General features: G+C 43.0%; 1 protein-coding gene across 1 annotated transcript in view; it reads right to left on the reverse strand.

Moving 5' to 3' along the window:
* Positions 1–466: 466 nt before the first annotated feature.
* The window catches only part of KAT6A (lysine acetyltransferase 6A), a 109,654-nt gene continuing 94,235 nt past the window's right edge, over positions 467–15,885 (reverse strand). Inside the window, exons 13-17 of the mRNA XM_082680291.1 lie at positions 14,150–14,381; positions 13,208–13,454; positions 11,173–11,790; positions 7,947–8,259; positions 467–5,860 (exon numbers count right to left, since the gene is read on the reverse strand). Of these exons, the coding sequence (XP_082536417.1) occupies positions 3,186–5,860; positions 7,947–8,259; positions 11,173–11,790; positions 13,208–13,454; positions 14,150–14,381 (4,085 nt within the window). The 3' untranslated portion in view covers positions 467–3,185. The remainder of the gene's footprint in view (positions 5,861–7,946; positions 8,260–11,172; positions 11,791–13,207; positions 13,455–14,149; positions 14,382–15,885) is intronic.

Consider the following 15,885-nt stretch of genomic DNA (forward strand, 5'->3'; position numbering starts at 1 on the left):
AATGATGAGAGGCGAGCACATTAACTCAGAACGCATCAGAAAAGATCATCAGTATTTAGGGCCCGGATTTCTGGCAAATCTTCCTAGATTACATAATCAAGTCAACTGAAATGAGAAAAAACACTTTGTTCCAAGTGGGAGCTACTTGTTATTGCAACTGTATTTCCTTTTTTTGGTTGGAGGAATTACAATCTCTTTAGAAGGTTTTCAAATGGGTTTCCCTAAAAAATCCAAAGTGAGGTTATAATACCATTTTCTTTGGAAAAGGGAAAACCATCTATATTCTTGGCACTGAAACACATTATGAGTGAAAACTGAAATTTCAAAGGTCATAAACTTATACTTGCTACATAAAGAAGAACATGAAAAGGCTTATATTTCTAAGTCTCTGTGTGTAGAAAAAGAATCAGAGAATTTGAAACACTTGGAAGGGAGAAAAATTCCACATGCAAGACAGACATCCAAAATGGCTCAACATAATTTATTTTTTTTTAATGTTAAAATGTACAGAGTTCTTTTGAAAGTACTTGCTAGAAAGGGGGAAAAAAAGTGATATTACATACAGGAGAGGAAGGAGACCAGCTGGCCCAGGAGCGCGTGACATGGAGAAGTACAAAGGCATCTAGGCACCCCTTCCCCTTAGCTTACGAGTCACCATGAACAAAGTACAAAGAGGTTACAAAACAGGAAAAGCAAATATAAACAGACAGGAATAGACTTAGCTTCATTTGTACATGCGGCTTTTAGAGGCATCTGGAGCTCTATTCACACACTCTAGAGATCTCTTTAAAGAGAATTTTTATCTTTCTTAAAATAGTTTTTAATATTCTACAACAAAGATAAAAAATTTTAAAGATGGAATGAAATGAAAAAGCTCTTATTTTAAAAGGCATCAAAGTCACTAACAGTGAGTTTTTAAATTTCTTTTTTTAGAAGATTACCCAAGTTATCTTGCTAAAAATACATTTTTTTAAACAGAAGTGAAAAAATGACAGGTACCAATATTACTGTGTTGGATAATTTCTTTTATAATATAGAAAAGAACATTTTCTCTACAATAGTTCTAAAGTCACAAAAAGGCTTGTGGAAAAGGGAGCTGCCTGATTGAAATTTTTTTTTTTTTTTAAAGAAACAAACCCAAACACAACCGCAAACCAACAGAAACTGAATTCACGGCCCTCATTTCAACAGCTTCTCCTTCTGCCTTGACCCACCCTCCTCCCAATACACCTCCCTCCCTCCCGACCCACCCCGTCCCCACCCCAACCAGGAAGCAATGACAGCGCCGAAGAGTAGGCAGAGGGCAGCACAGTGCACGTTCTACACAGAGGACTGGGAACTGGAACAGTATATACAGAGGAACTGGGTCCTACACAGCCTTGCACATGCTCAGAATCGATAGCGGTAAGATGTGGAATTCTGCCTTTTTCTACCTAACACGTTTAATTGAGAAAGTCAATTAAAGTGTATAAAAAAACCCAACAAACCTGTGCATTTGAAAAAATTTAATGCCTAATTTGTACTTCAAAAATTTATCTATATAAAATGTACAAATAAAGGAGAGAATTTAATGCTTACAGATATTTCTTTAAGCAGTACTTCCCCCTTTTGGATATTTGACTGCACATACCAAGTGGTATAATAGTCTCCATCTTCTAATGATGGAACGTATATATGTATATATATATATACATATACATATATATATATATATTTTTTTTTTTACCTATCCCTGGAGCAAGTAACAAGAAGAGAATGGGCGAACTGGCTGCACAAGAGAAAGGAGAATGAAGCTGGGAGCAACACAGGAGCCTGCTAAAACCCTGCTGTCCAGATTTGCCCTACTATGCTGGTGGTTGGTTTAATCCCTCTTCTCTTCAGCCACTCACAGGAGAGGGGCTGGCGCACTCTGATTCACAGGGGAGGAACTCAGGATCTCAAAAGACAAAGGAAAACTAGAGGTATGTATCACTGAAGTAGCTATAAAACTCACACCACGATCTCCCTCACGACACACATTCTGCATCATCTCTTCCAACACAAAGTAAACAGTGTCAAAGGTTAGTCAGCTATTTCTCAAATCACTGACATGTACAGTCATCCACCAACGCTTTACGTGAGAATGTAAGAGGCTAATCACTGGGGACTGCTGTTTGAGTTTAATCAGAGTCAAAGGCTCAAGAATCAAGACCCTTGGCATCTCAAAGTACATACTAAAAACAAGAGGCTGCGTGGAATACGTGCGTATGGCTGATTCACCAGGTGGTAAAAAACAAGAGGTTAACTGCCTCTTTTTGATTGTTAATTGACCATCTATTCCTCCAAGGCTGGATTAGGACTGCAAACAGCTTTCCTCTGAGATTCCGCTGTTAACTGAGACTTACAGTATTTTTGTGTCTCTGAGTGCTGAGTGGGAGTAGTTTAAAAAAAAATTATATTACACTTGATTTAAGAAAAACAAACATTTCAATGAAGTTCACTTATAGAAACATTCTTGTGGAAAGGTTTCAAGAGGTGTGTGTGTGTGTGTGTGTGTGTTTGTGTGTGTGTAGGGAGTGGAGGGGATTTTAAGAGAAGAAGCATTTTCCTGCCTCACTTTATTAATAATAATAATAATATTAACAATAATAATAAGTTTAAGGAGCTTGGGTTGTTCTCCATGTCCCCGTCCGAGTCTCCCATAAGTGCCTCCTGCTGGAATGAAGTAGGGAATGAAAGGCTGGGTGTGGAGGAAAGGGTCTGGCTAACCCTCGAGATGTATATATAACATTTAAAAATGACAACATTGGGAGCTGCAAACACTGAGGGGAAACATACATCTTAAAATAAAATAAAGATAATTCACTCTTACACAAAGTCTGTCCATGTGGTGTGTAAAGAAAGTAAGGCTCTTTTTAATTATGAAAAGATTTTTGTGCATGTTTCCCCATCCCCAAATCCATTTTTAGATGAGTTCTATTGTAAAATGTTCAAGATTGTGAAGAAAACCAAAACCCAGAACAAAATGAACCCCCCAAAAAAGAGAAGACCAGGTTTTCTAAAAAATAAAATAAACCAAAGAAAAATTCCTCTAAATCTACAGCAATATTTTAACTGGAAAAAAGGTCCATTTTTCTCTGGTTTGTCAGTATAAAAGGTTCCTTTATTTATATATATTTAAGTTTTTAACTGCAAGTTCGTCTTGCTCATCTTCTCATGTAAGGTCCGTTGAGTGACTGCTTGGGCACGCCAGCAGCGTTCATGTAGCTGTGATGGGAGGGGCCCGTGTACATCATGTTTCCATGAGGGTTTGGCTGCATAGGCTGCTGGGTATAGGCCTGGCTCCCCATCATCCCCATCTGCATCTGCATAGGATACTGTGCTGTCTGGTTCATGTAGGCAGGGTTACTATGGTAACTGCTGTTCATCATGGGCTGCGTCATCCGATAGCTGTTCATGGCGTTCAAGGTGTTCATATTCATGGAATTGACATTATAGGCGGGGGTTGGCATCAAATTAACCCCCATGTTCATGCCACGCTGAACAGCCAACGCACGAGGGCCAGCCTGCATGGCGACCGCAGGTGGGCTGCGGCCATACAGCTGCTGCTGGTGAGCTGCCGCGGAGGGCAGGGGCGCGGACTTGGAGCGGATGGAGATGTGCCCCTTGACTGGCATCTGCCCTTGCAGCCTCTGAGTGTGGGGAATGCCAATGTTGGTGGCAGACATGTTGCACTGCAGCAAAGGGGACGTGAGGTTCATGGTAGTGGAGGCCAAGTTCGGGGGCGGCGTCATGGTGGCTTGTGCTTGAGGGGTCCCAGCCAAGGGGTGCGACGGAGCCAGCTGAGCCAGTCCCGTGTTGGACAGAGAAACACTGGTTGCATAGGAAGTCACAGCAGGAGAATGGCTATAAGGCATGGCATGAGGGTCCATAATGGTGTTGGTCAGCTGCTGCAACTTGGCTAGACTGAAGGTGGCTGACGGCTGGGAGTAGCTGCCGGCCCCGAAGTCCCCAGGGATCCTCTCGTAGATGCTGATGTTCCCCGTGCTTCCAGATTCTGGGATCTCCATGATCATGGGCGCTGGGGTGAAACTGCTGTTCATGCTGCACTGGGACAGCGGGGGCTGCTGCTGCTGTGGCGGCGGGGCCGGGGGCTGGGGCTGCGGGGGCGGGGGCGGCGGTTGCGGGGCCGGCGGCGGTGGCGGTGGCGGCGGGGCCGGCGGCGGGGCGGGCGGCGCTTGCGGGGGCGGCTGGGGCGGCGGTGGCTGCTGGGTGCTGGGAGGCCGCTCCACTGCGCAGCTCTGAGGGGACTTGATGCTGCAGGTGGCGGCGGCGGGCGGGACGCTGCTCTGCGGCATCAGGCTGCAGCTGCCGCCCACGCCGGCCATCTGCTGGGTGACCACGCAGCTGTTCTGGGTGAGGCTGCTGGAGGACGACAGGCCGCCATAGGAGCAGCTGCTCTGGGAGGAGCTGTTCCCGCAGATGCTGCCGCCCATAGTGGAGTCGTAACTGCTGGGGTTCTCATAGTTCTCCGTGGTGCTCTCGATGCTGCCCAGGTCGCTGAAGCCGCTGTCCACCACCTGCTGGGAGTGGTCCGATACGGAAGGCACATCCATCATGGGGCTGGTCTCCATGTTCTGCATAGACGGCGCGGACAGGGATCCTTGCTCCGGGCTGATCTGGGTGTAGCCCCCTTCGAGGGCAGGCACACTGGGACTGCCGACCGAGCGCACCGACTGGCTGGGGTGGGACTGGACAGAAGACAGCGGGCTGTTGTGCTCCGAGGTGTGGCAGTCCTCCACCAGGGGCAGCTGCGGGTCCTCGTCGGCCTGGGTGTAGCTCTGCAGGGTCTGACAGGCCGCCAGGGTTTCCTCACAGTCCTGGTAGGCGCCCTCATGCTCGCTGCTCTCCTCCTGAGTCAAAGACTGCACGGCCTGCACGGTTTCCAGATCCAGGTCACTGTGAGGGATCTCCGCCTCCTCTTTCAGCTGCAGCAGCTCTTCTTTAGAGTGGGAGTCCTCCTCGTGGTCGTCCTCAGAGCCTGGCATGTGCTCCGAGACCACGGATGCTTCGTGGGAAGTCTGCTCCTCTTCGGAATCCGGCTCTGTCTCCTCCTTGTCTTTTGCGTGCTCCCGACTGCTGTGCACATCAGGATCTAAAAAAGACTCCTGGCCACCGTGCTCCTCCTTGACGTCGCCCCCAGCCGGCTGCTCCTCCGGCCCCTTCTTCTCTGTGGACTCCAGGTGGCCGTCGTCCTCATCATCCGCGTCGCGGTCTTCGCTCTGCTGGGTCTCCACGGCGGCGTCCTCCTCCTCCTCTTCCTCCTCCTCCTCCTCCTCACGTGCACGCTGAGCCAGGTCCTGCGGCCCCTCCTCCGACGGCTGCTGCCCCATAGGGGCGCGGGGCTCCTCCTCCTCCTCACCCACCTCAGGCCCCTTGGCTCCGGTCTCGGGGCTGCAACTGTCTGCCGGAGAGGCTGCCCTGACGTCACTGCTGGTGGTGTCCTCCTCCTCCTCCCCTTCCTCCCCCTCCTCCGCTTCCAGGGGCAGCTCCTCCCCTTCCTTCCTTTCCTCCCTTAAAGGCAAGTCTTCTCGTGGTCCAACAGCTTCCTGGTTCTCTTGAACTTGGGGTTCACGTCCAGGCTCAGGAAGGGGGACAACAGGCTCAACAACGCATTCTCGAGTAGAAACGGCTGCCAGCTCCCGATTCAGCTTAAGTCCCGGCTTGCGACCAGGTCTTTTCTTCCAGTGGACTGGTTTGCGGCTCTTGCCCTTGGGCCATCCCTTCTTCTTTTTCGTGGGCGTGGATGTATCTGGCTCAAGTGGAGAATCCTTCACATCACATTTTCTCAAAAGAGATACTGGCTTTAGGATAGGAGTGTCTGCACAGGAGGGATAAAAAATAAAAACAGATTACAGGGTCTTGTATTTTTTAGTGCCTCTTTCTGAGACCACACGTGCAACAGAAATGATTTTAATAATCATCCTGAACTCCTATCTTCACTTTCAAGTTAAGGATCTAAAGGAGACACCCATTCCATGATATCCTCTAAAGTCACACAGTGAACCGGCAGAACAACGAGAGGATCCTGGCCCACCCACTAGGTTCAAGTTTATCATCACCAACTGCATGGCTTTGGAGAGTTACTCTTAATATTCAGTTTCACCATCTTTAAAATGGAAATAAGCTTTGTAAGGATGCAAATACTAAATAGTTCCTACAGCTACTTTAGACAAGCTGTCTTTATTGTGTAAATTACACATCAGCTCATTTCTCCTTCTTTCCCCCCACCCCTGTTCGCAATTTATATTATTGCTCTGGTTTTCTTAGTTTCTACAAAATCACTACTTCAGGTAATATCAAGCCAATTACTCCAGGCCATGTTTGAGCAACCCTACACCAACAGTTCCCAGCCAATGTTGTGTTTGTATAGGAAGAGCTGCAAGGCATGTAGTCCCGGACAAATACTGACCTGAAGCAAAAGTTAATGTACCAATGACAATGGTTTATTAGAAATAAATTTGATTATTAGCATTATTTTCTCCCCATTGATTTCTTCTATTTCTAAAAACTATAAATATGCACAGCATAAAATTTACCATTTTAACATTTTTAGGTGTACAGTTTGGTGTGGTATTAAGTACATCCACATTTCCCATTAATTTTTAAAGAGAAGACCAGCAAATCCTATTTTTTAATAGGATTGAGGGGGAGGGGCACTGGTGGGACTGAAAAGGTAGTTAGCAGTAACAACCTGAAAATAAACAAAGGAAATGTCTACATTAGAGAAAAATTTGTCCAACAGGAACTTATAGGATACTATTTTAATCTATGATGATCCAAGACAGAATTTTACTAAAGTGCCACATGTTTTACAAAATAAATTTTTAGCTTCCTAGATTATACATCTCAAAATAGAACATAATAAAATTCTGGAAAATCATGCACGATAAAGCAAAAAACTTAGTCATTACTATATTAAAAGTATTTATTATACAAAACTATGAGACTGAAGAAAATGCAAGTTGTCTACTAGATTTGAAATTGAGTGAATTTATTTTTAAAAGGAGAATAAAAGCCCAACTGGTTAGTACATAAAAGCTATAGGCTTATGTACCAAGCATGGACAACAAGATTCCTACAAATTCACCCAGCAAAGCAAAGCAGCTCAATCTGACCCCAGCAAGGCAAGCCCTGCAGACGGAAGCAGCACGACACATGGGCAGAAACTTTAGGCTAGACATGAACAGCTAGTTTGGGACCCAAGTCATATATAAGCCCATTTTCTTCATCTCTAAAAAGGAAATGACAACAAGTCTAATCAGTGGATTTTTAGCTATGCCATAAAATTTAACTTATTTTGAGGTACTGTTACCATTTTTATCAGAAATTTAACTACTTGTTGAGTAAGACATATTAGAGATATGATTCAGGAACAGATTTGAAGCAAGTCCAATTTACATGAATCTGACCTTATTTGAGAACCACTTCTAAGCACTTAGTCATTTAACAATATTTACTGAGTGCCTATTTTAAGCACTGAGCATACACAATTAGCAAAACAGGCCAGGTCTATAGACTGCACATTCCATTAAAAGGTTATTAATTAAATATCTTCCTGATGCTAAGTCTAATATACCCATTGACTAAAGATTCAGATAATGGCCGAGAAAGGAGCAGGCAAAAGAACAATTTCCTAACAGCAAGATATTTTCTGCAGAGGCAAAAATAGGTCTTGAGTTGAAGGGGGAACTATGAAAAAGCACTTTTATAAAAGGACAGAAGACTAAGTGAGAAAATGAAGATGAGTACACTTGATACAACTCTTCAGAGGCTGCAAGTCATTCTGCACTTGCCCAGTGGGTCGTGTCTGCCTTTCAGCCCTCTCTATTGGAGGTTTGCCACTATCACTGCTGTATCTTTCACAACAAGAAAACCACAGTAAGCAACAGCTCTGCGAAACATACCGTCAGCATCATCTGAATCTTCGTCTTCGTCTCTGTCTTTAGACTTCCTCTTAGAAGCGGGTCGACACCTGAGAACGTCCTGTGAGGACAAGTGACGGAAGTACCCTTGAGAGAAGAGCTCGTTCTCATCCTCTTCCTCTTCCTCCTGGTCAATCTCAAACGTGGGTTCTAATCTTGGCATCGGCCTCTCGGAGTCAGAGTCTTCAAAAGGCTCGTCTAAGACCTCCGTGGTCTCAGAAATGGTTTCTGTGACCACACTGCTATTGTGGTGTTTGCGCTTTCGGACTCGCCTTCTTCGGTGAAGAATTGGTTTCTATTTAAAAGAGAAAGGAGCATTTTATTTACAGTAATGAATGCTATCATTTCCATTAGTAACATGATTAATAGTTTTTAAACCTGCTAGAATTAGCACATACAAAATGAATAGGCCGTTTGCCAAAAGACATTTTGAATATTATTTCAAAATACTATAGTAAAAGATAAAAAATACTATAGTAAGACACTATACATACATAAAGTGTCACAGATACAAAGTATCACTGAATACAACTTTGTAAAAGAATAGACAGGCATGCCTACAGAGCAGATATTAACATTCCCTTACTAACAGTTCAGTTAAATTTAGCACCCTAGGGAAGCTGCCTATTTCAGAAATGACACAGTGACTAGTCCCTTAACTTCTCTTTTCCTCAAAAGAAAAAAAGAAATAAAACACTCTTCGTCTCACAGCTCCACTGTGCAGGTCAGCAGAACCATCAGGAAGGCTGTACACCATTTTCATAGGCTATCCACAAAGAGTTACAGTGGAGCCTGGGAATGGGTACCGGTCTCCTTGGTGTCCGTGAGCATTCAGAAGTAAAATAACTCTGTTACTGGGACCTGGTACATTAGGCACAATTTTGTACTAGGGTTGATCTAACACCTTGAATCACATGAAAGATATCACAAAATAATACTGTATCACCCAAACTGATCTAATTCAATCCCCTCATTCTAGAGAGGCCAGAGAATTTACAGAACTTGCTTTAAGGTCATATCCAGTCAGTAGAGAAATGGCTGTAAAACAGTTTCTGACTCCTAGTCAAGTGAATCTCTTCAAAAACTTCAAAAGTATCCTGTACATGATCTCACTGCCTGTTATAATATTCTCTTTTTACACAGGTAAATAGCACGATTTTATTTTATAAAAAGGCAATACAAGCCTAGGATGGCAAAGATATATTCTTCATGGTCACGTAACGAACAGCAGGTTAATCATTTTTTCTTCACTTCAAATTTACTAGTTTTCTAGTTGAGAACACAATTTTCAAACTAGGTTAAACATGGACTTGCTCTGAGGAGAAATGGCTGATCCTAGGACTGGGGCATGAAATACACAAGATGAACCTGGAACATTTTGTAGAACCAGAATGTAACGAAGTGCTCAAAACAAAACAAACCAAAAACACTTCACAATGTTGATGGTATGTATGTTGAAGAGACACAGGAGCAAAACTGAAAGAGTTCCTCATGGCCAAGGCTGGAACAATTTGAGCAACAAATTAGTAAGATGGTAGAACTGGATTATAACTTGAAGTATAAAGTAAATATCTATGAGTCCATACTGATATAAATAAATGCCTGAATCAAGAAATAGATGGGGGAAAATGGATAAATCCCCCAAACAGAATTCCAAATAATTAACACGATATTCTGCTCTTAGGGAGTAGAGCATAACTCCCTGTACCTTAAGTGTGGGCTGTAGGCAGTAACTTCCTTCCAAAGAATACAGTATGGAAAAGAGTTTGAAAAAAGGAGTAACTTTACAGTAGAGAAACCTGACAAACCTGATACCTGGAGCCAGGCGACGGGGGTTAATGTGAACGTGAACAGTGAGAAGTCACACTGACAGCAAATACCCTTGTATTCGGTAATCGGTATGGACTGACGGCAGATACCCTTATATGATGTGATGAGAATGGCACTTTACCTCTGGGGCCTTCTTCCCCAAAACCCATCACCCCATTTTACTATCATAAGGGGCGTTCTACAGAATCTAGCCAGTACTCCTCAAACCTGGCAAGGCCTTCAAAAACAAGTAGTCTGAGAAACTGTCAACAACAAGAAGGGGGCCTAAAGAGACATGACGACTAAACGTAAGGTGGTGTGCTGGGGCAGGAGAGGACATTAGGGAAAACAGAGGAAAGCTGAATGAAGTATGGACTCTAGCTAGAAAGGCATCAGTACTGGTTCACTGTGACAAATGTACCACACCAAGGTAAAAGGTTAATAATAGGGGAAACTGGGGAATATAGGAAATCTTTGTACTTTCTTTGCAATAAATTTGTAAATCTAAAACTCTTCTAAAATGGAAAGCTCATTCTTTAATAAACAGCCCTATCTTCTTTTTTTTTTTAAAGGTTCTGCTAAGGAAAAGAATGATTTTATTGCTCTGGATGAAAGCTGTACCTCACTAGCACAGAATGGCTCATCCAGAGCTGACACACTTCAGTCTGGCTGGTCTGCAGCAATGTTTAAAGTTCACCCCATAGCCTGGGAGATTTCTGGTATACAGATTAACAGAATTCATTGTCATCATCACACAGCGTTTACTAACGATCTGGCTATCATTCAACCTTTGCAAGATGATGAAATGTAGTTTAGAAAATACTTTTAAAACAAAGTTAAGTCAAACCACTGGAGGGTTGGAGAGGAGAGCGAGAAGGGAGGACAGAGGACAGGAGAGACAGTACCACCAGGGGTGAGAAGAATGGCTTCACTCCGAGCATCGCAATGCAGGGCACCGTTACGCCCACTTTCCATCGAACTGTGTAGTGGTTTCCTCTCCTTTTCTAATAGAAACATTTCTAATCTGTACGTTTTGTTTGTTTGTGTTTGGCCACACTACGTGGCATGCGGGATCTTAGTTCCCCAACCACGGATCAAACCCGTGCCCCCTGCAGTGGAAGCGCAGCATCTTAACCACTGGACCACCAGGGAAGTCCCTGTATGTTTTTTTTAAATCCCTGAAAAGTCATACTTTGAAATCAAACTAGCAAGCTGAAAACAGTCTGTCAGCCCTTAAATAAGTTTGTGACTTCTAAGTGAACTCCCACGAACCAAAGAAGTCATGTGCACATTTCAAATGCTCACTGGGAACATCACACGCTGCAACATACTGAGGCTTGAAGCTGAAAGGCTAACACACTATGGGTTAACTCCAGGACAGCACAGAGACGGGCCCCACCTTCCGCTTCAGCGTGGGCTTGGTGAGGACCGGGGGCGAGCTGGACCGCGGGCTCTCGGGCTCCCCCTCCTCCTCGCTGCTCTCGCTGCAGCCCCGCAGGAGGGCCCTGTCCCCATCGCTGTAGCGACCTTCACTGTAGCGACGGGGCAGCCTGTCGTGGCTTTCTGGCAGCCCACACTTCAGAGGCTCGGGGCTTTTCTTGAGCGGTCCTCGCCAGAGCTCGAGCCCCTCACTCGGTCTTCTTTTGGGACCGTCTGGCTTCGCGTCCTGGCTCGGCTGCTCCTGCGAGGCTGCCGACTGCTCCTGGCCTTCCGTGTACTCTTCTTGGCAGGTTTCTGATTTTTCCTCACAGTCTCCATACTGCTCCGGAGGAGCTGATGTCTCCTCCAAAAGCAGTTTTGAATCCTCATCACCAAAGCGCTCCTGGGCTTTTCTGTTCTTCCTCCTCCAGCGGCCTCTCCGAGATGGCTGATTATTGGCAGGAAGACTGTCACGGGGAAGGACCTGTTTGTTCAAACGCGTAGAACTGGCTGGTGCTGTAACTTCTGGTTTCTTTTCACTTTCTATTGAAGAATAAGAATCTTGTTCTTTGTTCTCACGAGATGCAGACTTCCCCACCTGATGTTAGAAAATAAAACCATGCTGGTTAATTTTCAGTCTTATTTGGTTATATCTCCTATTCTGACCTTTTAAATACTGAGATAAAAAAAGAAAACAGAGCTTTAAAGAGAAAGTTATTATTTAATGGCTAACAAATATCTCTTATGTGTTAGGGACTGTTTTAAATACTATATGGGTATAATTCACACCAATTACATGAAGTATTATTATTATTATATCCCCATTTTACAAATGACGTTAACTGAGGCACAAAGAAATGTAAGTAACTTGCCCCAGGTCATGCAATGGCAAATGAAGAAACTGGGATATAAACCCAGACAGTCTGACCCAAGAGTCAGTGCTCTTAACTGCTATACAATACCATATTCAATAAACAAAGTGAATATTATTATTCTTATAATCTGGTAAATGTTAAAAGAGATAGTTTATGAAATTTCTCAGAAACAAATTTATAAACAGAGGAGACGGACTCTGGGGCATGGGCAAGAGAAAGAGGATGCTCAAAAAATGAAAGAAAATTTCTGTAATTATTTTGACTTATTTTATTCTGAATATTTTATTTTATTTTGAAAATTACACTAAACAGGGGTATGAAACTTTATGTTTAGCAAAGGAGGACACAGATTTTTAAAGGATGAAAAGCACTGCTTTAAAAAAAAGAACAGGGGCCTCCCTGGTGGCGCAGTGGTTGAGAGTCTGCCTGCCGATGCAGGGGACACGGGTTCGTGCCCCAGTCTGGGAAGATCCCACATGCCGCGGAGCGGCTGGGCCCGTGAGCCATGGCCGCTGAGCCTGCGCGTCTGGAGCCTGTGCTCTGCAACGGGAGGGGCCACAACAGTGAGAGGCCCGAGTACCGCGAAAAAAAAAAAAAATTAAATTAAAAATAAATAAATAAATAAGAAAAGAACAGAGACAAGTACACATCACATGAAGAAAAATACTGAAAATGATGTAATGGAGTACAGTCCCTCATTAACCCTTTAATGGCTAGAGACACTGAACTATTTGGTGCTCTGTTAGAAAACATGCATCTGTTTATTTCCTTAATGTTTTAAGGAAAATGCATCTTCATTTTATTTTAAACAATGGTCAGATTTAGATTCAATTCAGATTCCTCAATTCCTAAACAGCTTCAAATTTAGCTGCTTATTGGCACTGTGATAAGAAATATATACTCATAAGTAACATATTATAACAAATTTGAAGGTTTCCTAATGATAGAAGGCTTAAAAATATAGAAAGAAGTAAACAAAACCCAGTCTTCCTGAAACTTCTATCATTGAAATAAACTCAGAAATTCTAATGTGAATTTATGGTATTGGTTTAAGATATCATTATAGGTACATCACAAACACTCATGAAAACCAAAACATGCTCTTGTATCATCAACAACAGGGACCATTCGTGCCCTTACACTCGGCTCTAATTCTCCTTCCTGGCTCTGAGGCTCTTCCTGTTCTCCCTCCTCCTCCTCCTCCTCCTCCTCCTCTTCCTCCTCCTCCTCTTCCTCCTCCTCTTCCTCCTCCTCCGAGACGACGGAATTGGAGACTATGACAGGAGTCCAGCGCAAACACTCTGGATCTACATCCACAGGCCGCAGATTCAGCTGAAGCTTTGCCATGTGATCTTGGATCAGTTTTTCCCGGCGGATAATCACAAATCTGAAACCAGAGAAAAGTTTATAGCGATCAACGACGCACAAGGAGCACCAAACAATGAGTATGGAGCTACGCCCTCAGAAAGCCCTGGAGATAAAAACGCTTCACAAAAAGCCTGCCTGGGAAGACACCACCACTGAGATGGCTCAGAATATGAACTGGACAAACACTTCACACTCAACTAGAGTGAGGGATGAGGTTGTTTCAGCCACTTCCCATTCTCACATTTCCCACCTCTGAAACTTCTGCTACTCTCCTGTACTCTTTTACTCTCCATCTTTCTAGCCCAAATGCCTCCTTTCTTTGGGACCTTTTCTCAACCACACTAGAAGAGGGTAATAAGCTGTCTTTCCTTTGACCTGTATTTCTTTTGTCCCATTTGTATGGAAATTAATCAAGGGTGTATTTTATTTGACACTATTTCTACAGTTGTTACCTCTTGTATTGTGAAGGAGCTCCCAATAAATAAAAGATTCAGTAGCTTAGGTACAAAAGTTAGAAGAAGGAAGACCAGAAAAAAAGTTGTAAAAAAAAATATGGTCAATAGTATAAAATACAGAAGGGAAAATGATGTCTCAGTATCACCAAGTACACCATTTGTATTAGTTTATGTCCTTTAATTGATAATTTGGCTGTCCGATCCAAAACCTTCTACCTAATTATCTTTCAAAGGTTATACAAAGGGATGTGATACTCACTGGTCACTCCGGAAGTCCAGCATTCGCAGGTGGTGGAGTGTGGAAGTAATGTCTTGAGGGCAGATTCCAGTCAACTTACTTAACTTCTTAATGCTGATTTGCTTGTCGTTTTGGTGATAAAGGCACTCCAATATTACACTTTTCCAATAAGCCATGTAGGAAAGACGACCTAGATCGGATAACGGTTTCTCTGGAGACCCTGCTTGGCCTTCACGCTTTGATAACAAATAACCTAAAGAAACCCCCAAATCACAAATATGTCAGAGAGCCTAAAAGAGGGCGGTTTACAAAAATAACAAGCCCCTCTTCCACAATCAATCCAAGTATCATACGCTACAATTTCAAAGGTAAATTCCTTCAAGAAAAAGAACAAAATTACAAAATCACTTGAAAACAAATTTGCAGGAAGATTACATAATTTGTACACACCGAACATTAAGTTAGTATTACTTTGTCTATAGTTAATATAAATCACACTGTTAGAACCAGGACTTCACATTAATAGGCAAGAATGCTTTTTATTCGAATGTACAAGGAGGGGAAACCACCCTTGCATGTTTTATTTAGACCACTAGATGGCAAGAGGTCCACACGAACTGCACAATACAAAAGAACGCCTTTAGTTTTTACATAACCCTATCTATGAAGATTGCAGTTCTTCTGTGAATGATTTAGATGACGATTTCTAACTTCAACCAAAGCTCTCCTCACAATTACCTATCACCCTAATTTCTGGTGAACAAGAATGTCAGTGTGCGAGTGTCACTGTGCGTGGTGGTATTACTTTGTCCTCTTGTCCAGTGCGTGAGTCTCAAGAACAGGAAAAGAAAGGCATAAATTCTAAGGGAAATCAGTCTAAGAATGGTAATGTGGGAAAATACATTACATTAAAATAATGTTTTATAATAAAAAATACTGTAATCATACAATTATTTGTATATCTCAAAAAAATGACTAATAAATGCATAATAAAATATTTTCCCCTAACTTTGCTACTTAATGGCATACATGTCCAATCATGAGTCCTATTTCAAAACAGTACACTGATATTAAAGGAAATAATCTGAGTTTTACCCTCTACTATTAGTCGGAAAAAAAAACACCAAGAAAATGTAAAAAATAACCAATGGCACATATTTCCAATAAAACATAGTCAGGAACACAGTCTAAGGCCAAGTAGAATAAGCTTCATTGGTCTGCATGAGAATTAATACTAGTGATGTAATCATCTGATATTTAGAAGAATTTCCTGTATCAAAATCCTCAGTTTAACAATTACTTCTTTAACTATTATTTAAATATTATTATTTATTTAAATATTATTCCTTTAAATATTATTTTTAGCCCTATTATCTGAGGGAAAATATGCCCTCAAATACCACTATTTTATAATCAGTATAAAATTTACCTCAAACATACATTTACTTTCTAAGCAAGATTATCAATGTATAAAACAAAATGCAGGGCTTCCCTGGTGGCGCAGTGGTTAAGAATCCGCCTGCCAATGCAGGGGACACAGGTTTGAGCCCTGGTCCGGGAAGATCCCACATGCCACAGAGCAACTAAGCCCATGTGCCACAACTACTGAGCCTGCGCTCTAGAGTCCGTGAGCCACAACTACTGAAGCCCACGCGCCTAGATCCCATGCTCCGCAACAAGAGAAGCCACCGCAATGAGAAGCCCGCGCACCGCAACAAAGAGTAGCCCCCGCTCACTGCAACTAGGAGAAAGCCTGC

The sequence above is a fragment of the Grampus griseus genome (genome assembly GCF_964374135.1).
Source record: "Grampus griseus genome assembly, chromosome: 21".
Lineage (NCBI taxonomy): Eukaryota > Metazoa > Chordata > Mammalia > Artiodactyla > Delphinidae > Grampus > Grampus griseus.